General features: G+C 62.2%; 1 protein-coding gene across 2 annotated transcripts in view; it reads left to right on the plus strand.

Moving 5' to 3' along the window:
* Positions 1 to 20,402, plus strand: part of DOCK1 (dedicator of cytokinesis 1) — a 345,843-nt gene extending 325,441 nt beyond the window's left edge. For both annotated transcript variants that reach the window (XM_045853767.1, XM_045853768.1), the window contains exons 45-52: positions 1,857 to 2,033; positions 2,256 to 2,339; positions 7,260 to 7,397; positions 9,211 to 9,356; positions 12,950 to 13,148; positions 13,967 to 14,120; positions 15,348 to 15,505; positions 19,273 to 20,402. In XM_045853767.1, the coding sequence (XP_045709723.1) occupies positions 1,857 to 2,033; positions 2,256 to 2,339; positions 7,260 to 7,397; positions 9,211 to 9,356; positions 12,950 to 13,148; positions 13,967 to 14,120; positions 15,348 to 15,505; positions 19,273 to 19,368 (1,152 nt within the window). In that variant the 3' untranslated portion in view covers positions 19,369 to 20,402. The remainder of the gene's footprint in view (positions 1 to 1,856; positions 2,034 to 2,255; positions 2,340 to 7,259; positions 7,398 to 9,210; positions 9,357 to 12,949; positions 13,149 to 13,966; positions 14,121 to 15,347; positions 15,506 to 19,272) is intronic.
* Positions 20,403 to 21,973: the final 1,571 nt, after the last annotated feature.

A 21,973-nucleotide genomic window follows, 5' to 3' on the forward strand; every position in this document is an offset into this window, starting at 1 on the left:
CCTCCCCAGCCGCTCTGGCGGCCCCTTCAGGTCAGCCGGAGGAGCGCGCGAGAAGGCGTCCGACTTGCAGGCAGTTTTTCAGGTCTTGCTTCCCAGGGGTTTCACTGCCATTTCCATGACAAACAACTGGATTAATGGTGCTCATCCCAAGTAAAAATAGCTCCAGGTATCCCCCGCAGGGCAGCCCTTCTTGAAGAAATAACTGCTCGCATCTCATTAGCTAAGCCCTGCTGTGCCTCCCTGGTGAGCCACCCCACACCCCACGTCTGGGGCCCCTGCTCCAGGGTCGGCCGGGCAGCGGGTCCTCGTCACACACAGGGCGGCGTCGGGCGCGCTGGGTGCCAGCGCTGAAGACCTGATGGGAGGACGAACGTTTTCTCGGGGTGCCTCTGTGCCTGTTGTGCCCAGCAGGGTCTCATCCAGAGGGCGTGGCCACCACCTGGTGGGCAGGGAATCCCCTGGGAATCTCCTGCTTTGGTTCTAGAACCCGCGGGAACCTGTCTTCCCAGCCCCGTCTCCTCTCCGCCCCTCCGTCCTTACCGTCTGAACCCCGGGCTGCCCCGGAGTGAGCCCTGCTCCCCACACCCCGCCCCGCCCCAGGTGACCTTCCTCCTGCTCCAAAGCCCGGGGCTCTGCCCGCCCCCATCCTGGGCCCTAACGCTTTCCGCCCTGGGTGCTCCCACCCTGCGCCCGTAGCACCCACGCAGTTCCTGACGTAGGGACGCTCAGGAGATGAGTGGCAGCACCAGGCCTCGCTGGCCCCGTGGGAGCTGCTGATGCTCACGCGTGAGATGCAGCAGAAGAGCAGGCCCTTCACAGCCACGTGCTCTAAGCCTCTTAATGAGCCTCTTCCCATAAGCCCCTTGTAATCGGGGCCTCGGCGAGCTAGCCAGGACACCGGAGGAGGGGGCTCAACAGCAGACGGTGGAGGGGCTGAGCGCACCTCCTGCAGGGACTGCCGTTGCTAACAGCCGTGAGGGCTGCGCGTGTGATCCCCGAGTGGGCGACGCAAAGCTTTAGCGACACACCATCCCCGCCCCTGTGTGTCCCTGTGTGCCGCTGGGGACAGCCTACAGGACGTCCTGTGCCTACAGGACGGTGACAAATTGCTTCAAAATGCCCTGCAGCGTTTACCCTCTTTGAAACAAGCAGCAGCCAGGCCCGCGGCGAAAAGGCCTCACTTGTAGAGCAGACAGGATGTGCCCAAGCACCAGTCGGGCCGTCTCCCTGGGGTGCCCGCCTGTGCACACATGCACACACCATGCACGTGCACGCACAAGCGCACGCAAAAACGTGCACACAGATGTTCATGTGTGTGCACACATGTGCACAGGTGCCTGCACACTCACATGGGTGTGCACATAATGGCCTGTGTGCATGCACATATGCACACACATGCAAGGCATGTGCCCGCATGTGCACACTGTTGTCCATGCACGTATCCATATGTGTGCGCATGGGCTTTGAGTGCATGTGTTTGCTCAGGGGCATACACACATGTGTGTGCATATGTACATGTGTGGCACCTTCATCTGTGTGCACATGTGCACATACATGTACATGTGCACGCCCATGTGCTTGTGCACTCACACACACCAGAGCTCGGCAGCCTGGTATCCTTCGGGGTCGGCGTCGCTCGCTGTGGGGCTGGACTCGGAGGCACTGAAAGGGCGGCGGCCCTCTCTGGGCAGTCAGGGCTCGTCCACGGGGGGGGAAGGTGCGTGCGGTGCGGGCAGCCTGTCCTCACTCAGAAACGTTTCTCCGAGGAGACCCCGGGAGCTGGGGCTGCAGCCGGGGCCCTGCAGCGGGTGCTAAGGCAGCGGGCCTGATGTCGCCCCATCTCCCCTTCCCGGCAGGTGGAGATCAGCCCCCTGGAGAACGCCATCGAGACCATGCAGCTGACCAACGACAAGCTGAACAGCATGGTGCAGCAGCACCTGGACGACCCCAGCCTCCCCATCAACCCCCTCTCCATGCTCCTCAACGGCATCGTGGACCCTGCCGTCATGGGGGGCTTTGCAAATTACGAAAAGGCAGGTGACCCACCAGCTCTCTCTTTCCAGCCCTGTCCTGGGACAGACCGTCTCTGAACACTGTCTCTGAGCCCAGTGACCGCCCCGGGCTCATCAAGCGACCTCAGCAGCGCTGGGCCGGGGGTGCCCAGGGCAGCGCCAGGGGGCCTGGTGCACGGTGGGTGTGCAAAACCGCAAGCTGGGTGAGCAGATGTACTGAGCAGCCCTCCCTGTCTCCCCCAGGCCTTCTTCACAGAGCGGTACCTGCAGGAGCACCCAGAGGCCCACGAGAAGATCGAGAAGCTCAAGGACCTGATCGCATGGCAGGTGGGTGTCCGAACGCAGCCTCACGGGCTGGGGATGGGGGGCATGAGCCGAGTCCAGGCCCAGGCCCACCCAGCCACCCTCCATGCACGTGCCGGTGGTGCCAAGGCCATGGATGTCAGCCAGAGTGTGTCTGTCCCAGAGAAGCCCCCACCGCCGCCCTGGTGAGCTCCATTCCAGGCGGTGGCCAGGAACTCGGACACCCAGAAAGTTCTCTCTTGCAAGTGGGTCTGATCTGTCGCCTCTGGTTGGTGAGCTTGCCCGTTGCTGGGAGCTGTCTGGGATGGACGCGCGGGACAGCAGAGGCGGTGCTGGACCGTATGTCTTAGGGCCCAGCGTGCATGTGCGTGCACGTGCACAGTGAGCATTGTGCACGTGTGTGTGTGTGGTGTCGGTGGGAGTCTACAGAGTGCCCCCCAGGGTGTTCTCCCTGCCTGTGCTCAGGGTCGGTGGGGCCTCATTCGTGTCTTCCCAGCTGCAGTTCTGTACCTTACTTCGCTTTTCTACTCGTGGCCCTGAGACCGCTGTGTTGTTCCTCAGAGCAACGTGGTCTTCACAGGGCGGGGCACTCTGGCGGGCGTCACATGTTCGTGGGGAGTTACGTGCTCACGCACCTGTGCATCTTGCAGCCTCAGCGAGGCGGGCGGCGGAGGGGGTGTCAGGCCCGGTTCTCGTGGGAGCTCTGCTGACCTGCCGCGTGCTCTGAGCCGCCCCCTCTGGCAGAGAGCTCAGGGAGGCGGCAGCCAGGGTCCCCTCGTGCCAGGCGCTGTGCCCCAGGCCACCATGCCGAGCCAGGGGTCCCAGGCTGCTGCTGAGGAGACCCCCCCATGGACCCCTTTGTCCTGGCCCACCAGCCCCACCCAGGGACCCCTCCTCCATCATAGCGCGCCATCCAATGAGGCGGAGGGGTGGGAAGTGAGACTACGCTTTGGTTTCCGGCCAAGTTACAAGCACTTACTTTATATTTTATTGTGGTGAAATTTGCATAACAAAGTTTAGCACTTCAAGCATTTTTAGGTGTACAGCTCAGTAGCACTGGGGACACTCACACTGTCCAGTACCTGTCACCAGCAGCCACCCCCAGAACTCTTGAACTTCCAGAACTGAAACTCCGCCCCATTAAACAACTCTCCCTCCTTCCAGCCCCTGGCCCCGCCCCTGTGAGGTCCACCGCTCCGCAGACCTCGGATCGGGGGGGTCACGCAGCCCTTGTCCTTTTGTGACCGGCTCATTCCACTCAGCGTTACACCCTCAAGGCTCACCCATGCCGTAGCACCTGTGGGTGCCCTTTCCTTTTAAGGCTGAATGGCGGGTGTTCCATCATACGCACAGACCTCGAATTATTTACCCTCTCGTCCCCCGGCGGACACCAGGCTGTTCCCTCCTCTCGGCTGTCGGGAACAGTGCTGCTCTGAACACGGGCGCACACTTACAGCCACGTGTCGGGCCTCCTGCTCTCACTCTGGGCGCATGCGCACGAGCAGGCTTGCTGGGTGGCACGCTCGTTCTGTTTCATTCTGATTGTCCGAGGAACCACCAGGCTGTTTCCCGCAACGGCCACCCTGTTCTAGGATCCCACCGGCAATAATGCGCGAGGTCCCAGTTCCTCCGCATCCTCGCCAGCACGTGCTATTTGCCGTGTGAGCGCGCACGCACTTTGTAACAGCCATGCCAATGCGTGGGACTCTGCCACCAATCCGTGCGCATCTCATACACACTGGGCTTGGAATTACACTGTGGTGAGAACACGGGGGGCGGACCCCGGGGACCTCGCTGGCCAGACTGCCCGGGGTGGGAACCCCGTCGTACGCAGGTCTCCCTGTTACTGAAAAAGAGGCAGAGAGTTGAAATGTCTGAGCGATTCCAATTTAGATGTTGCCGAAGCCAGAGGGTCCGAAATTCCGAGCTCCTGACGGCTGTAAAACTATTGCCGTACAAAAACTAGTTTGGTCTGCAAAAGTTGTATTGATTTTTCTCCTGTACGCTTCTCCAGCAAATTGGATTTTAAGAGTTTCGAGTCCGACAGAGGAAAATAATTTGTTCCCCAGAGGGAACGCGGTGTCAGCACTGTGTCATCGCCCCTAATAACTGTATCAAAGGGCGGATTCTAAAGCGGCGTGCAGGAGCGCCAAAGGAAGGAACCTGTTTTCCAGCAGCTTCGTCAGATCACAAGTGCTGGGGAATACGTGTTCACGACATCACCTGTGATTTTGCCTTCATTTGCACGTGGTTTGGAAACCCCCATTTTCCTGTCAGTCACTGAGTCAGTCGTTAAAAATAAGAAGTCGGGGGCACTGAGAATGCCTTCTCTTGTTTTGGTCTGTGAGTTTGTTTGGTTTGGTTTCTTTCTGACGCCCCCTCCGAGCGGAGGGAGGGCAGAGCGCCCATCGCTGAGGCACAGGAAGTGCACCCTGGCCCCTCCCACCGTGCGGGAAGGCTGGGCATTAAGTGCCAGGCTGCTCCTCGCTCTGTCGGCCTGGCCTCGGCTGGAACAGGTGACGCTGGCCCATTCCCCCCTCCTGGGGGCTGGAGTCGGGTGCAGGCTGCCCTGGCCTCTTCTGGGCCTACCACTGTCCCCACAGTCACCAGGGAGCCGCAGTCCCTTCCTCAAAGGCACAGCTCGGCCGCTCCCTGGAGCAGCTGTGCTCTGGAGCACCCCGGCCGAGTGGCCGAAGATGGATCCACATGGACTCGTGCTGGCCCGCTGGGACGCACACGTAATTCTCTTTGGAAACGAAAGACCTGACGCGCTCATCACGCCCAGCTGGCGACAGGCAGGACCACTGCAGCCTGGGGCGGTGCTCCCGGAGCTGCAGGCGGCAGCCCCCAGCGCTCTGCGCTGCTGGCCGGCCAGGGGCCTAGAGGGGACTCGCAGGGACAAACTTCCGGTACAGCGCTGCGGTGACAAGGGCGTCTCTGCAGAACAGGCTCATGCTCAGTTTGAACGGCTCAAGGGGTGGCTGTCCCCAGTCCGGGCTCTGGGAAACACTTTAGAAATGCACATTCCCAGGCTCTATCCTAGAGCAGATCGGGGCCCAGGCGGGGTTCAGCGGTCTGCCCCAGAGGGTTTGAGGCTCGGCCAGGCCGGGAACCGCCGCACTGGAAACCGCCGCACCGGAGGGCCTCTCTGGAGGGCTGTCGGCAGCCGTGTGCCGGCTCCGGTGTGGGTCCGGCAGCTGGTGAACCGGCATGTATCTTATTGGCAGCTGCAGTCCAGCACCACATAGACACAGGCCAGGGGCCAGATCCGGTCCCCGAGGAAGGCTCTACGTGACCAGTGTCAGGGACCTGGGTAGGGGGAGTCTCAAGTCCCCTGCACTTCCCCTGCCGAGTTCCCGTCCCTGCAGTGCCAGTGGCCGAGCCCCGACGGATCCGTCTGCAGTCCAGCAAGTAGCTTCTCGGTGTCAGGAACCCGCCCACTTCAGAGTTTATCAACCAACAGAACTCGCCGAAGGGGTCAGATTGCGTGGTGCACATGCGAGAAAGGTCATGCTCCGTCGAAACGCCGTCCGTCTCTGGGGTGGCTGTGCGTTAACCTTCAGACAGCAGCACCCCCACGTTGCCCGCACACCCAGAGAGACCCACCGCGCCCACCCTCCACCCCGAGGTGTCCGCAGCTGCGGCCCGCCTCCGCCATCCCCCGAGGCGGAGCTCAGGAAGCGCGAGGGGCTCCGTGAGCACGGGCCGCCGTGCTGCCCAAACCCGCGGCCGCAGCTCGCCCCGGGGAAGCTGCCCTGGGCAGGAGCGATTCACACAGGATGCGACACAACCCCAGGCCCCTCGGCATCTCGCCTGCACGCTGTCCTTCCGTCGGCGACAACGGCAGGCGGGAAGGAGCCACGAACCAAACTGTGCGTGGGTGCGGCCGCAACCAGGCCTGCGGGCTGCGAACACGGACGCACACTGGCCCCCCGCCCACCCCTCCACAGCGCCCCCCGAGAGGCCACTGCTGCGCGTTGTGAGTGGCGGCCGCACAACTCGCGCCTTGATGCATCTGGGTGCAATTTCTGGAATTTGTTCGCGTGACATTCAGTGGTGTACTTATTATCCTTCTGACTGATAGATCTGCTCGTTGAGATGGGTGTTCTGTTATATCAGGAAAATCTGTTTTTAATCAGTCTGTTGATTTAATTATGAGTTATTAAGAGGAAGCCTCTTGACTTGATTGCACTGGAAAGTGTCAAACTCCCCTTCCGAGCCGGGTGTGGGGGGGATGGGAAGGGGGGGCAGTAGGCAGGGGAAGCCAGGCGCCTTGCGGACGCCCGCCCCCCCCGGCAGCGGGGGCTCCGGGGGGTCCCGGGTGCTGGGCAGCGAGAGGCCTCGTTGCGGCGCCTGTAAAAGCCAGCCGCAGCCCCACGCCCGGGAGAGGAGTGCTGGCGTGGGCATGTGGTGACAGCAGTGTTGGCAGAGGACGGGTTATTTTTAGCTTCAAGGGAGAATCCGTTTGGGTCCCTGTCCAAGGAAGAATGTCCTTCAGGACGGTAAGTCACACCTTGTGCGGTTTCTGTGTTTTGGAGGAGGGTTCTCGATGGCCTGCAAAGGCAGCAGTCTTCGAGTTTAATTAAAAAGGTCTGTGCCCTATGACATGCCCCGTGGCTAGTAGATCAAGTTACACCTGAACAGATCAACGTTCAGCTCTTCCCTGACTCGGGGAGAGGCGCAGGTAGGTCTCCCCTGGACTGACGGACAGCGGCGAGTCAGGGCCGTCACCGAGTGGCCGTGTCCAGGTCACAACACGGAGCAGTTTGATTTAAGCATGTTGGTGTTTGGGGGCAGTGAACCCGGCGACGGCTCCCACCAGCTAGCCTGGCGCGGACCGACCGGGAGCGGCCACCAAGCGCCAGCACCCCTGCAGCCCGGCGGGCCCGCCCCTCCGGAGCCCAGGGACCGGCGGACGAGGAGGCTCGACCCTTTGTCTTTCAGATCCCATTCCTGGCCGAAGGGATCCGGATCCACGGGGAGAAGGTCACAGAAGCCCTGCGGCCGTTCCACGAGCGCATGGAGGCCTGCTTCCGGCAGCTGAAGGAGAAGGTGGAGAAGCAGTACGGCGTGCGGACCATGGTGAGGGCGTTTGCAGAGTGGGGGGGGGGCGGGGGGGGCGTGTCACAGCGCCCCAAGGTGCCAGGCTCCAAGGGCAGCAGAACCGGGACACCTGCAGGGTGCCTGCTTAGGAAGCGGGGTGTCCGGGGCCTCAGTCCCCTGCGTCAGGAAGCCAGCGATGTCCTTTCAGTGCCGGGACACGTCAGGGCCGGTAACGTCCGTGAACCGGCGTGACCGTCAGCTGCCCCGGGCGGGTGGGGCAGCAGAGACACCCCATACAACCCGTGCAGGGCGTTAAATCAGTGACCCGCAGGGCACCGGCCCTCTCGGTGTCCCAAGTCAGCGGGGAGCGCGTGCCCAGCCCAAGGTCAGCGTCTCTGAGTGGGGGAGGAGTGCTGGCGTACCAGGGTCTGGAACCGTCAGCGAAGACGCACCTGCTGGAGGGAGTGGGTGCTGACGGAGACAAGAGGGTGATGGGGTGGTCGGGGAGGAAAGGGCCCCCTGAGAGGAGGCCAGAGGCGGGACGAGTGGGCGGCGGGAGGCTGGGCGGAGGGAGGGCGGAGGAGGGAGCTGGGAGGTGCCCGACCGCCCGGAGCCGGGAATGCCAGTCTGGGACAGGAGAGCTCCACGCTGGGGGGAGGGGCAGCACCAGGCTTTGGCTAAGCGGTTGTGGAAGGCTCCGGAACGGGGGCTGAGGTCAGGAGCGAGATGGAAGACCAGTGTGGGGACTTTAGTGATGCAGAACACGTGGTGGGCTAAGCCTCGTGGCCGGCTCACCTGTTCTTTCGCAGTTTTGGGCCTTTTCTTATTAAAGAGACAGCGTGCAAGTCAAATAGTATTTCACGCGCAAAACACGCATTTGAGAAACAGGCCCACTCCTCAGATGCGGAAGCGGCGACACACACCATCTGCGTTCAGCCGGGGCCCCAGCAGGTCCCTGTGGGTGGGTGGCCGGCCAAGCGAGACGCCCGCTGTGCTGGGGCGGGGGCGAGGCGGCGGCCGGGCCACCCCGAGATGAAGGGCCTCGGCCTCGGTGACATAACGGAGCTTCCGCAGCGGCCGGGGTCCAGATGTGCCGACATCTGGCTCTGGAGCAGGTACACGAGCGCTCTCCAGCTGATGAGAGGCTGACACATGGCACATTTCAGGGACACAGCAACACATTGTACAACAATGTGTCAGAGAGGGCGAGAACTCCACACAAGGCCATTTTCCTGCAGAATGCATTACCAGTCTGCCACCTGGCAGGGGGGAGGGGCGCGGGCGCTGCACAGGTGGCCGCACCGAACCCGCTGTCCCTGCCACCGCCTGGGAGGGAGCCCCCGCCCCCGCCAACTGGAGCAGGAGCCTCACGTTTCAGTCAGCAGACGTGCGGTCCTCCCACGGCCGTGCCGTGCGCGGCTCGTCCACTCGCAGAGCTGCACGAAGCCCGTCCAGAGATCCTGCAGGTCCCTCCATCTCACTCTGGATGTTCCTCCCTAAGTTACATCTTCTGGACGGTACTTCCTGCTGTGACTTCGGACGAGGCTGATGCCTTGTGCTCTCAGCAAAGACGGCGGCCTTTAAGGTTTTATAAAGACGAAGGAAGTTTTCTCTGATGTTTTTCACAGTAACAGGTCAGGCTTGAAAACACAAGAAAAACACCCCAATCATCATCGTTCTTCCCTTTCCCTTCGAACGGGAACGTGCACGCGCCGCCCACAGAGGCGCTGGCAGTTTGGGTCTCGATGCCAGGCCGCCGAGACCGCGTGGTCCCGGCGTCCGACCCCGCCAGGCAGGGGGTGTGTCGGGACAGACGCCCAACCAGCCCCTCCTGTCCCCGTCTCCACCGTAGCCCTCAAGCCTGGACGACAGACGCGGCAGCCGGCCGCGGTCCATGGTGCGGTCCTTCACGATGCCTTCCTCGTCCCGGCCTCTGTCCGTGGCCTCCGTGTCTTCATTGTCCTCGGACAGCACCCCGTCCCGGCCGGGCTCCGACGGGTGAGTGGCTCTCAGCGGTGGCCGGGGGACTGTGGGGGGCCCGTGAGGAGCCATTGGGGCCTTGGGCCGGTCTTGTCACAACTGAGGAATTTTTTTTAAAAAGCAAAACTGTCTTTGGAACGGAAACCCCCCGTGACTGTGCGAGCGCAGTGCCCCAGAAGGCTTCTAGGGTCTCGTGTGTCCTCGAGAAGGAAGCCGTCACGTGGCCAGCCGCTCGGGGTCCGGTCTCCGTCGTTGAGTGCTCACACCGCCCGAGAGGGACTGGTCCCCTCGGCGTGGCCGGGGAGAAGTGGGGTGCGCCCCTGTTAACTCCAGGGGTCCAGCGAGAGTCTCCGCCTCGCTGGCCGGTGTGCTTGGCGTGGCAGACACGTACAGCTGCACGCCGCGGACACGGCAGAGAAGAGCTTGGGGTGGCGTGACAGTCGAGTTCGCACAGCTGTGTGCTTGTCCAACCCCGCGTGGTTGACAGTCCGTCACCTACCAGCCCCCGGGCTCCGGCCCCTGCCCCTGCCACCCGCAGACCCAGACTGTGAGGGTGCCCAACGGGGGCGCTGAGCCCCGAGTGCCCTTATCTGTCGGCATTTGACGTGCCCTGCAGAGCCCTGAAAGTGGCGCCCGTTTGTTTTTCTCTTTACGGGAATGTTTCAGCATCTGCTGTTGGTGAGGCTGGGCCCGTGGGACACTCTCAGTGTAGGGGTATTTAAATCGTGTGCACCTGTCACTTAGAACGAGATTGCTGAAGAGATGTAATCCAGCTCTCCCCAAGGGAATCCCCGGGCCAGGGCTGAAAAGGTGGCATATCTCCCCAAACGCAGGGGGCAGGGTACAGCGGACGTGCAGGTTTTGATGAAAACAGTGGGGTCTGCTCAGGGGAGCTCAGGAGCCCGGGCAGTCCCTGCCCGACACCGCCACCCACACCCCCCAGGGCCTCTGCTTAGCCTTGACCTGCAGGCACCTGGGACAGAGTCCAGGCTCCGCCCTTGGCCGTGGAACTAGCGGGGAGGAGATGCGGCCTTGTTCGCAGTCAGCACAGGCTGCCTGCGGGGCAAAGCGCATCGGTCAGCGGCTGCTTTTGGCGGGCAAGCAGTCTCCGGCTCACCCCGTCTTCCTCTGGCTCTTCTCGGGTGCACCGTGCCCGCCCCCCCTCCCCCCGGCACATGCACCGCCGCCCACCCCGCAGCCCGGGGCTGGACGGTGTCCACAGATCCTTTTTTTCCCCACAGTAACTGTCTTGAGTTCTGCAAAACCTAGAATAAAACTAGTAATATTTTTGATCATTGCTTACAATAGATATAATATCTAATGCATAATGGACGTGGGCTTATTGGTTACTACATATCCAGCCGGAAAAAGTCCAGGTGTCCCAGCATGCCTCAGTGACCAACATCAACACCAGTACGGCGTAGTGGCCATTTCTAAGTGTTTATTACAGGGAATTTTAAGTCCTGTCCGAGGTGGACAGAGGCTGCTGAGGCCCTGAGCTCACAAGCCAGCTGCGATGATAATCTTGTTTCCGTCTGCACCCCGCTCTCCCCCTCCCCCATAGTATTTTGAAGCAAATCTCAAAGTTGGTGTCTTTTCATCCATAAACATTTCAGTGTGAATTTCTAAAAGGTAAGAAGTTAAGGAAAAAAACAACCGTTTATCACACATAAAAAATTAACAGTACCTTCCTGTTATCATCAAAGACTGGTGCTAATTTCTAATTGCGCCATAAACGTCATATTTTTAAGTTTATTTGCTTGAGAAATTGAGCCAGCCAAGAATCTCACAATGGATGGATACATCTCTTTAATTCTCTTCCACTCAGTGGCTTTCTCTTCTCACCTTTTCTCTTTCCTTTTTCTCGAAACCCCCCCGGTCACTCGTCCCGTAGTCTGGACGTGGCTGACGGCATCCCCCACGGTGGGGGTTCCCGTGTGTCCCTGCCCCGCAGTCCCCAGCGCCGTGGTGGTGCATCTGGAGGCGGGGTCATGCTCAGGTGTGACTGGGGGACACGGTGTCCCCGCTCAGAGGGACGTCGTGCCCCCCCGTGTCTGCGTCCGTGGGGTCAGCAGCTGTTGATCCCCGACGCCCGCACTTAGTGCCCCGACTGTCTAGGTGGCACGTGCCTCAGCACCAGCAGGCCCCGCGGTGCCACCGGCTCCACCGGGAGAACCAGAAGCGGGTGGAGATCCGCCCTCGCTCTGGGCGGTCCGTCCGCCAGTGGCCGTGCAGCGCGGTTCCGAGCGCCACCCACCGGCCTGGATTTCCGGGCCACCCCTCCCATCCCGGAAAGGTCGTGGGGTCCCCTGACTCGCAGGCAGTCCCCCTGGAGGAAGCCAGCCGATTCTCTGGGCGGCCCAGGAGGTCAGGCCCGACGGGCACTGAGAGGCCTGGGGCATCCCCAGGGCAGCTCCGCCTGGGCTCCCTGTCCCGACAGCCCGGGCGATTGGGGACTAGATCCGCCCTGCCGCGGGCCTGGGGGCTGCGGGCCCTGCCCCACTGGAGGGTGGGGAGCCCCGTGAGTGCGCCTGGGTGCGAGCCGGCTGCTTTCCCGCGCGTGGAAGTGCCGTGCAGCCCGCAGCGTCAGGGACATTTGGCGGAAATCACAAGTCAGGCCGGTTCTGCCCTGTGACGGCGCGACTGTAACTCCTTTTAAGAGACCACATCTCTGGTGAAACAGCATTTCCAGGTGCTGCGTTTTAAAAAACCGGAGACCCTAATCATAGCAGTGCTCACACAGGAGTTAGGCCGTTTCCGTGCCTTTACGCCAGGGCCCTCTGCCGCCTTCCCGCTGCGGAGGGGGAGGCTCAGGCCCAGAACTGGATCCAGTTCTTCCCTCCCCGACGTTCTGGGACAGAAACAGCCCCGCCCCGGCCTCACACGGAAACAGCAGACGCAGTGCTGTGCAGGGGGCGTGCCCTCCACTTTGGCACGTGCCCCAGAACCCCGGCCATGGCGCCCTTCCACGGCAGGCTGGCCGTTCCCATGCTGTTACGCCACCTCGCTGGTGTCACTGAGCAGCACGGTGGGGGTGCCCTCACTTCTCTGGTGACTGGGGACCCCCCAGCCCGCGGGGTCCTTGCCTCTCGCTCGGGGCTGGCCGGAGCCTGCACGTGTCTCCCGTCCCCGCGGGCCGGGCCGGCCGGGGGCTCCACGCGGAAGCAGCCTTCGTGCCCGGGGTCCAGAGCCCGCCACACCAGAAATTCCTTTGCATCGGCCTGTTCCTTCCTGTTGTTCCTGCGAATATTTCAGTACGAATCTCCAAAAGGCGAGGGCTCCCCTTCGAAATGGGCCCCAAGCGCCCGCCTCCCGTGGCCAGCCACGGGAACCCCCGAGCAGCCTCAGACCCCCCTCTCCGCCCCCGTCCGTCACTGCGGGTTTGGTCCCCGCGTGTTGTTTCGGGGGCGCAGCCGCGGTCCGTGCACTGCCGAGGGCCAGTGTGTGTCTCGGGCCTCCCTCTGCCTCCCTGCTCACGTCGCCCTCGCCCGGCCGATGCAGGCGGCACGCCGGGTTCCCGCAGGTGGCTGTCCCCGACGTCCCCGACGGCAGGCTGCGAGGCCGTCGCCGCCCCGGGGAGGGCCCGCGGTTGACACGCCCGTGTCCCTCAGGTTTGCCCTGGAGCCCCTGCTGCCGAAGAAGATGCACTCCCGGTCGCAGGACAAGCTGGACAAGGACGACCCCGAGAAGGAAAAGAAGGACAAGAAGAAGGAGAAGAGGAACAGCAAGCACCAGGAGATATTCGACAAGGAGTTCAAGCCGGCCGACCCGTCCCCGCAGCCGTCCGAGGCTGTGATCCTCTCAGAGACGGTAATCCCCAGGGGGCCCTGCCGCCTCGGGGCGCTGCTGGGACCCGCCTCGGCCGCGCGCTCAGCCAGCGTGTGGGGTTCGCGGAATCGGCTGTAAAAGAGGCACCTGGGAAGCCAAGGTCTCCCGCACCCCTCCCTGACCGAGCCCAGCGCTGCAGGCGCTGTCCCCGCGTCTGCCTCTCACCACGTCTTCCATCCCGGGGGACCAAGCAGCGCCCACACGTCCCTGGGCCCCTCCCTCCCCACCGATGTCTCCAGAGACGCGCAGGAGCGTGGTGCTGTCGGAGCCTCCAGTGCTCCGTGCTGGGTGGCCTCTTCCCGACCAGCAACCGCGCAGCCCCCCGGACTGCCCAGGGCTCCGAGCTGCTGGGACCCAGGCCCGACGCCCCTCCGCCGGCCTCCACCCTCCACACGGTCCCCCGTGGCCTCCCCGGCCGTGTCTGGGTGATCTCGCTCGGGACACCAGACGTCCACAGTGTGTGTGGGACCACGTGTTCTGTCCCTCCCCCGGCTTCTGGGGCCTCCCTGGCACTCTCGGGGTTCCCTGGCTTGTAGAGCCGTCGCCCTGATCTCTGCATGTCGCATGGTGTCCCCGTGTGCATGTCTGCACCAAAATGCCCCTTTGATAAGGACATCCATCGGTCTTACTGGATTGGGGCCACCCCTAATGACCTCAGCTCGGCCACCTGCAGAGACCCCGTGGCCGGGCAAGGTCCCATTATTCGTGGGCCCTGGGCGTTGTTGGGACTCGCGCAGGCGGCACGCCGCAGCCCCGGGCAGCCCCTCACTGCGCGCTTTCTGTCCCCCCGCCCCATACAGATAAGCCCCCTGCGGCCCCAGAGGCCGAAGAGCCAGGTGATCAGCGTCCTCGGGAGCGAGAGGCGCTTCTCGGTGTCCCCGTCCTCGCCGCCAGCCCAGCAGACCCCCCCTCCGGTCATGCCGCGGGCCAAGCTCAGCTTCAGCCTGCAGTCCAGTGAGTGGGACGTCCTCGGAGTCCAGCCTCGGGGCACGCCCTGCACCCCCCGCCACCCCGCCCCACCCCTACCCCCACCGGAGCCTCAACGACGATGGGTGGCCACTCCCACCCCCGGGGGGCAGCAGGGCGGCAGCCCCCGCCCGGCCTGGCCCTCAGCCGGCTGTGCGCAGGGGAGCGGATGCAGGGCGCCCTGTGGGTGGGGACCGTGCTGGGGAGGCAACAGAGGTTTGGAAACAGACCGCGGTGGTGGCCGCACAGCAGTAGAAATGTAACAAATGCCGCTGCTCTGTGCACTTGAAGTGGCTGAAACGGCGGGTTTTGCGTTCCTCATGTTCTCCCGCGATTAAAGCAGCCAGCCAGCCAGCCACAGGGCTGCCCCTCAACCAGACCCTTCTCCGTGCCCCCCCATTCAGTTCCCCTGCCCCCCACCCCCAGCAGGTCTTCCACGCCCACTGACACAGTTCTGCCTGGGGACGGTTGTCCTAGTGGAGGAGATTTCAACAGATAGGTCATCGTCGGGAAAACTCTCAAAGAGACCCGTCAGCAAAAATGTCAGTTTTCTTTCCCCTTTAGTACCGAAAGAAAACAAATTCTCAGAGTCGCAACAAGGGCCGAGAGTCCTGACGATCATTCCATTTCTCTGTCCGTGAACGGCCACTTTCCTCCCTGACTTTAAAGAGCGGCTGTGCATCCCCCGGCTGCTGACAACCCTGAGTCCCGTGGTCGCGCTCCCCCGCTGAGCAGCGGCTCCCGGCGGCGCCGCGTTGCCAGACCTTGCTCAGTGACGTTCTCCCGTAACCGCCACGCAGGGCTGGGGACAGAGGCCGCTGGGCTCTGGGAACTGCAGGTGGAGACTGTCCCGGTGACACCCAGCTGCGTCAGGGCCCCAGAAGCGAGGGGACCCCGGGAGGGATCAGAAGGGACCCCAAGGTGACGTGGCCGTTTTTACAGTGGATTCGAGCCCTGGTTTAGGTGCCTCACGGTGCCTGGTGCTGTCTTTCTAGAACAGGCCTGTAGGAGGGGACCCGGCCCCCTGCCCCCTCTGCCCGTGCCCCCCTCGCTCTCCTCTCTGCCCCGCTGGCGAGCACCGCCCCGGGATCGAGCCTTCCCACCTCCCCGCTGCTCCAGAGGAGCAGAGTGGAGCGCAGCCCCCCCCACCCCCCCGCCCCCGTGCCTCCACGCCAGAGGATGTGGGTTCGATGTTCAGTCCCTCCGGTTCCCCAGGTTTGGAGCTGAACGGCATGACCATGACCGGGGTGGACATGGCCGAGGTCCCGCCGCCTCTGCCCCTGAAAGGCAGCACGGCTGACTACGGGAACCTGATGGAGACCCAGGACCTGGTGGGCTCCCCGGTGCCCCCCCCGCCGCCCCCGCACCAGAGGGTGAGTCGGCCCCTGAGACGTGCGTCCTTACCTCTTCCCCCACGGAATCGCTGCCCCTCCCTGACGAGAGTGTGTCCACGTGGGGCGGGCCCCGGCTTGGCCTTGACTGGAGAGGCCATGGGGTCACAGCTCTGTCTGTGCACTCCGGTCCTGTTGTCATCACTGCACGAGGGGCACCCGTCCAGATGTGGCCTCAGGACGGGGGGGGGGTGGGGAGTGATGTTCCTGATGGTGGGCAGATCGAAGGGCAGACCCCATGACCCTGGAGGTCATGCCACTGGAGGTGCGGTTCTCGTGGAAGCTTGATTTTGATGAGTAGCTTTTCTAGGAAGACGTTTGACCTTTGTAAGTCGCTGGCCGATGTCACACCGCATGGGGACATGCTGCTGTTGGGGACCAGCCTGGCCCTGGGGACGCCCTTATCCCAACAGCTCCTCCGGGAGCGCCAGCCCCATGCTGGGGGCAGACAGGCACTCGCCACTCAGACAGTCTGCAGGATTTGTCTCCAACTTGGGCGAAGCCCAGAGCCCCAAGGCCATCTGCCCCCGGCTGGGCCTCTCCGGAACCCCGCCCCATCGAGATGCGGGGTGCTGGCCGCCACAGGCTGATGCCGTGAGGCTGGCACCCTCTTCTAGTCGTTGACCTTGTCCGCTGGGCCCGGTGCTGAGCGCCCCAGGGCCTGCCTGCCAATGAGAACAGTGGCTGAAAGGCTTCCAAGGCCGTTTAACCCAGCCCTGCTACCGTCCACAGCCCCGTCGCGTTCTTTCCCGCCCCACCACGCTCCTCTCCTGGTCTCCGGGCCGCTGTCACGTGGGGGGCTCTTGGCAGCTCAGCGGCCCAGCCGCGTGCGGAGGGCAGCGTGCCGTGGAGGGGCGCGTGGCGCGTCTGCTCAGCCTCCACCCAGTGACTGCGACCCGGAGCTCCTGTGGGACCCTGAAAACACGAGGTGGTTTAGTGGCTGTGAGTTCTCACAACCAAAGGCGTGCTTTTTTCCCCCTTAAAAAAGGCAGAATAAATTCTCACACTTCTCCTTAGGGAGCCTTTTCACCGTGCACTCTGCAAGTGCAGGTAATACTCCTCCGGTGAGAGAGGGGTTCAGGCACAGTCCGTGTGTCTGATGGGTTCGTGGCTCTCGCGTAAGAAAATCAAACCCGAGAGTGGGGCTTCATCTTTGAGGCTGGAAGGACGACTGTCCCTCTGAGGTGGCAGTGCCGCTCTGATGGGCCCATTGCCCCTCGAGATGCCACGATGGGGAACCCGCCCTGGAGGCAGGACCCCACGGTGGCTTTTCAGAGGCTGGAATTGTTTGTGCTGCGAGGGCCACGAAGGCTCGCCAACCAAGCACACGTTGGAACAGAAGGAGACACTGGGAGTCCAACCAGCACATTGATTGGCCGGGGTGTCGTTTTCCTAGCAGCTTAGTTAACCAATGAGACAATTTTTTTTTTTTAGATTTTATTTATTTATATTCAGAGAGGGAAGGGAAGGAGAAAGAGAGAGAGAGAGAGAAACATCCATATGTGGTTGCTGGGGGCCGTGGCCTGCAACCCAGGCATGTGCCCTGACTGGGAATCGAACCTGCGATGCTTTGGTTCGCAGCCTATGCTCAATCCACTGAGCTACGCCAGCCAGGGCACCAATGAGATCTTTACTTCCTCTGGTCCACCAGAAAAGCGGGACTGTCCCGCCGGTCTCCCTGCACCAGGGCACTGTAAATTCTGGACCTGGACGCGTGAGCACGTCCGTCCGGGTTACCGATCGGTCGCCTCGGGGCACCACGTTTTTCCCTCGGCTCCCCGGACACAGCTCCCACATCACCGTCACCAGCGTGCTGGCTGACAAGTTCCCAGGGTCCTCCCTTTGCGAAGACCCTGCGAGCTGTCCCGGGAGAACAACTGTTCCCCTCCCGGGGGGTGACCCATAGATAGCCTGTCACCCTCAGGGGTCAGCCCTGGGCTTGCAGCCCACACCCTCCCTAGTCAGGACAGCATCAGCCCGGCCCCCGACGGCTCTCCATTGACCCCGGGTTTCATGCCACGTCAGCCTGTCACAACCAGGGCGCACAGCGACCTCCGGGGAACCCGCTGACCTGGAAATCGCAGCACACCTGAGGCCACACTGAGTGGCCGCCGGTAGGCAAAGAGCGGACCGCAGGGCCCGGGGCTCAGGTTTCTGGGGCCTCCGTGGGCTCGCTCTTCACCCGTGAACTTCAAAGGCAAGAGCAGGAACTCCACCATGGGAAGGGGGAAATGGCCCAAGTGGTCAGTTACTAAAATCGATCAAGGTCCCTAACACAAGGGCTTCAGCGGGGCGGTGACCGGCCCTCAAGCCCTGGGCGGCCGTGTGCTCGCTCAGAAAGCCGTCTTCGAAGCTTAAATCTGGTGCTTGCATCACCAAAAACAAACCAAAAAACCCTGACAAGGGTCACAACATGCAAACAATCGTTTCATCGGACCTCGAAGGAGGTGTTTCGTGGGACCTGTCTTACTGACGTAAAGTCTAGTTTATGTCCCCTTTTGTGAAGCCTGAATACCATTGTTCCTGTCGTCTTTCTGCATACACCCACTCCCTCCTCTGCGTGAACCGCCGGGTCACTTTAGTGTGTCACTGCCTGCAAATCCGGAGGAAATGCGCAGTGAATGACCGACGGCAGTGTCACCCTTCTGTCCTTGAAACTTCCCACCTTGAGCTGAATGTGACCCTCCGTGGAGAGGCCGTTCGGTCCTCCCTCACCCTCCGGTGACGGCGCTCTGGGGTCCCGCCCGGTCTGCCACACCTGTGCCGTGCGCCCGCTTACCTGGCCCGTCCACCTGGGCACCCACCCGTCCCGTCCGTTCGCTGGTGCACTGATTCACTCAGTTACCTATTTGGCCAGCTCCCAGTGGCGCGTCCTGTGTGGCAGGTGCCTGCGGTGCGGGAGGGTGCCAAAGCCAGAGGGGACGCCCCCGCCCCCAGCCCTCTGCTCCTATCAGGCCTGGTAAACGGGCTTTTCTATCACCTCTACAGTGGTGACTCCATTCTCAGCTCTCAGGGAAGGAACCGCTGGTCCCGGGGCCAACCCAGCCTGCCCGTGGCCGTGATAACATCTTCCCTATTTACAGTCCCTCCCTCCTGAGGAGCTTAAACACCCGACTAACTTGGTTCGTCCCCCGCCATCTGCAGTTTCAGGAGACACGAGGTGAAAAACTGCCTTGTAAATGGGTCACTTGGACAGTGGCCGCAGGTGCCACTCCAGTTCACCCAGCTCCTTCCTGTGGCCTTTCCAGTCCAGAGCCCAAGGGAGGGTGCCCCCTCCCCCTTCCGGGAGCATCTGCAAGCACTTGCCTGTCCCTAGCCAGTTTGCAGGCATCTGTAGGGGCGAGGGGTGGGACCCGCCGGCCCTCATGGAGGCAGGCTCAGCAGGGACATCACAGCGCTGCCTGGGTGACCCTGGGTCCTGCTGCGCCCACGTTCACGTGCTCTTAGGCATCGCGCTGCCCAGTTCGGACATCAGCTCTTTTCCGGGGCACACACAGCGGTGGCTGTCCTTCCAGGCGCTGTGCGGACGGCGGGGGGGCTCTGTGAAATGCACTTCGGCCGAGACAGCTGCAGCCCGGTCCTGAGTGTCACCCGCCTGCCAGCCCCACGGCATGCGGGGAAGGCAGTCCCCACCCAGGGGCGTCGGCCACCTCTCCCTCCCTGCCACGGGGCCAGGACCGACCCCGCCGGGAGACGCCGCTTTCCTATCAGAGCGTCAGTAACGTGCGCCCCTCATTCCTGTCTTCCAGCACCTGCCACCTCCGCTGCCCAGCAAAACCCCGCCGCCTCCCCCGCCGAAGACCACGCGGAAGCAGACCTCGGTGGACTCCGGCATCGTGCAGTGACCGGAGAGCACGCGCCGTCTCTCCTGCCCCGTCCCCCTCTGCGTCTGGCGTTTACCTCGCGGGACCCGTGACGTCTGACATTTGGGGCACTCGCTTGTCCTCCAGAGGGGTGCGCCCGCAGCTCGGAGCGCGTGGCCTTCAGTACTGGGAAGCAAGAGGGGTGTGGGTCTGGGACGTCCTGGTGCGTTTATCAAAACCGGGGGCTCCTGAGCGGGCCCTTCCTGAGAGAGCCCCAGTCTTGCCCGAAACCCTTGCTTCCTGTGCCAAGTGACGCGTTGGCGAGGAGCGAGGTGGCGCCGAGCCGAGCGCAGCGGGAGGAGTCAGGCCCTCGCCTTCATCTCCGAGGACCGAGCAGCCGGAGCTTCCGAAGCTGCATCTTCACGGTGGCCACGCCCCCGCTCCCGCGTGCACGCTGTTGCCCCGCCCCCTTGCCGCGCGCAAGCGTGGTGCGACTTCCTGCTGGGTCCCTGTGTGTCCACCTGCACCTGGCAGTTCGGGTCGCGCCTTTCAGGGGAGGGCCTGATCGCCTTCGGTCTAATTTAAGGTAGGGTATTTCTCGGCTACTGAACAGTTACTAATTTATGGGGTGGAGACGGCATTAAAGACACCGGGTCGGGCGAGCGGGGAGCTGGCTGCGAGTGCGGGGAGAGCGAGCCCCGCGCTCGCTAAAGGCAGGGCGCACGCGCGGCCGTCCCGTGCACAGACGTGTGTGTGTGTGTGTACATACCGTGCGCCTTTCCCTCGTGCCGGTCCTCCCGTGTGCTGTATGTAACAGGCGTCCGCAGATGGTTCTCGACACGTGTCCTTCGTTTTTAACTGCTGGAAATGTAAAAAAAAAATCAAAATTAAGTTCTGTTGTGTTTTTCCAAAGCTCTGAAAATGTCGGTGAACGATGATTTAAAAAACTAACTTTGTATAACCTAATATTTGTACTCTATCATCTATATTTTTGTATGCACTGCGATCACGATATCCCCCTACTAGGCTCCAGTGTTAATCATTGACGATGAAAAATAAAATACTATTTAAAAAGACTCACCGCGTCTGAGCAGTCGGTTTTGGTCCCCCGAGGCAGAAGGCAGACGGCGCCCTTGGTCGCTGCCTTCTGAAACGGCGCTGCGGCCCACACGCAGGTTCGTGCCGGCCTTCCCCTGTCCTCCGTCTTCGCGGTTTAATGCGCTCTGGCCGGGCCCCAGATGCGCCCCCTGCTCGCCCCCCCCCCATCCCCCACGGCGCTCCGCGTGTCTGCATGGCCTCGCGGAGAGAGCGGAGCACAACCGCCCCTGCGGGCTGCGGGCCGCAGCCCTCCGCCCGCGCCCCACCCGGGGCTGCGCCTGCCCTCGCTTCTGCCTCCCATCGGTCTCACCGCTGCAGAGTGGAGAGAAGGCTCCGCTGGGTGGGATCTGCCTTGTACCTGGAGACGCATCAGGCTTCGGAGCTTTCTCTGCTTCTTCGGAGGCAAGACACAGGCAGGCGGTGGGGCCCTGCTCTGCCTGTGCACCGCGTCCCCCTGGGCCCCTCCAAAGCGTGCCCCTGGTGAGCAGGTTCACGGAAAAGCCCTCCTTCCGGCCGAGTGTCCGCTAGCGAGCCCCGGGCAACTCGGTTCCGTGGCTTCTTTGGGCCACCCATTCCTCGTGTTCCCTAAACCGCCACTTACTTCTGTTCAACTTAAAGGAACAGGTCACACACATAGAAAGAGACCCTTCCACCCACCCCCACAGTTGCTGCCTCGTCTGGTGTTTTTCTGAATCGCATGTGGTTGTCTTCACAACATGGTTGTCTCACTGCATGTAGGCTTCTGTCCAGCTCTTCCCACTCCGCACGAACGTCTGTGTCACTCCGTGTTTTTGAGAGCGTGAGGAAAACACGGGTGTGCCTCTCCGCCTCCTGCACGCAGGTGGCTGCCCCAGAGCCCCAGACACTCGGACGGCCCCTCTGTCCTTGTTGAGCTGACCCCGGTTACTCGTGCTTGCTGTGAGAACCCGCCCCACCCTTGGGCATGCTAGACACGCGTGGGTATGGAGTTTCTCCTGTGCGAACCCTCACTCTTTGACCAAGATAAATACTTACCCTCTGTTGAGTATGGTAGAGGTCGGGTACTGTCCACGACCCTGAAATAATTGCACTGGCACAGCACCCGGGAGAGCGTGGGAGAGGCCAGCCCCTGGGGGTGGCTCATTGTGGGGTGAGCCGCAGTTCCTATCGCATGAGCAGTCTCCAAAAATTGTAAAAAATAGCTCCTGGCCCTGTGGAAGATGGTAGTATTTATTCTAGAATGGCGTCTGGGTTGTAGTTCTTCCCTGCTCCTTACCACTGCCTCCTCCTGGACGTCCTCCTGGATAATCCCCACACTCGACACTCTGTCTGGATCCCCTCTCGCCCCAACAGCTGCCAGAAACCCCAGGTTGGTGTCTGGAGGTAGAAAGTACATGGTGAACACAACAGTGAGAAATGGCACAGCGGACACATTTTGCACATTACAGGAATTGCCTAATATCAAATGATACATGTGCAAATATACTCACAAAAGAGTGAACTTCAAACTCTACAGACACAACATTTCTTCACCTTTAAATCAGGGTTGGACTGGAAACCATCATCACAG

Source organism: Phyllostomus hastatus, unplaced genomic scaffold, assembly GCF_019186645.2.
Source record: "Phyllostomus hastatus isolate PE091 unplaced genomic scaffold, TTU_PhHast_1.1 phas_scaffold_1066, whole genome shotgun sequence".
Taxonomy (NCBI): domain Eukaryota; kingdom Metazoa; phylum Chordata; class Mammalia; order Chiroptera; family Phyllostomidae; genus Phyllostomus; species Phyllostomus hastatus.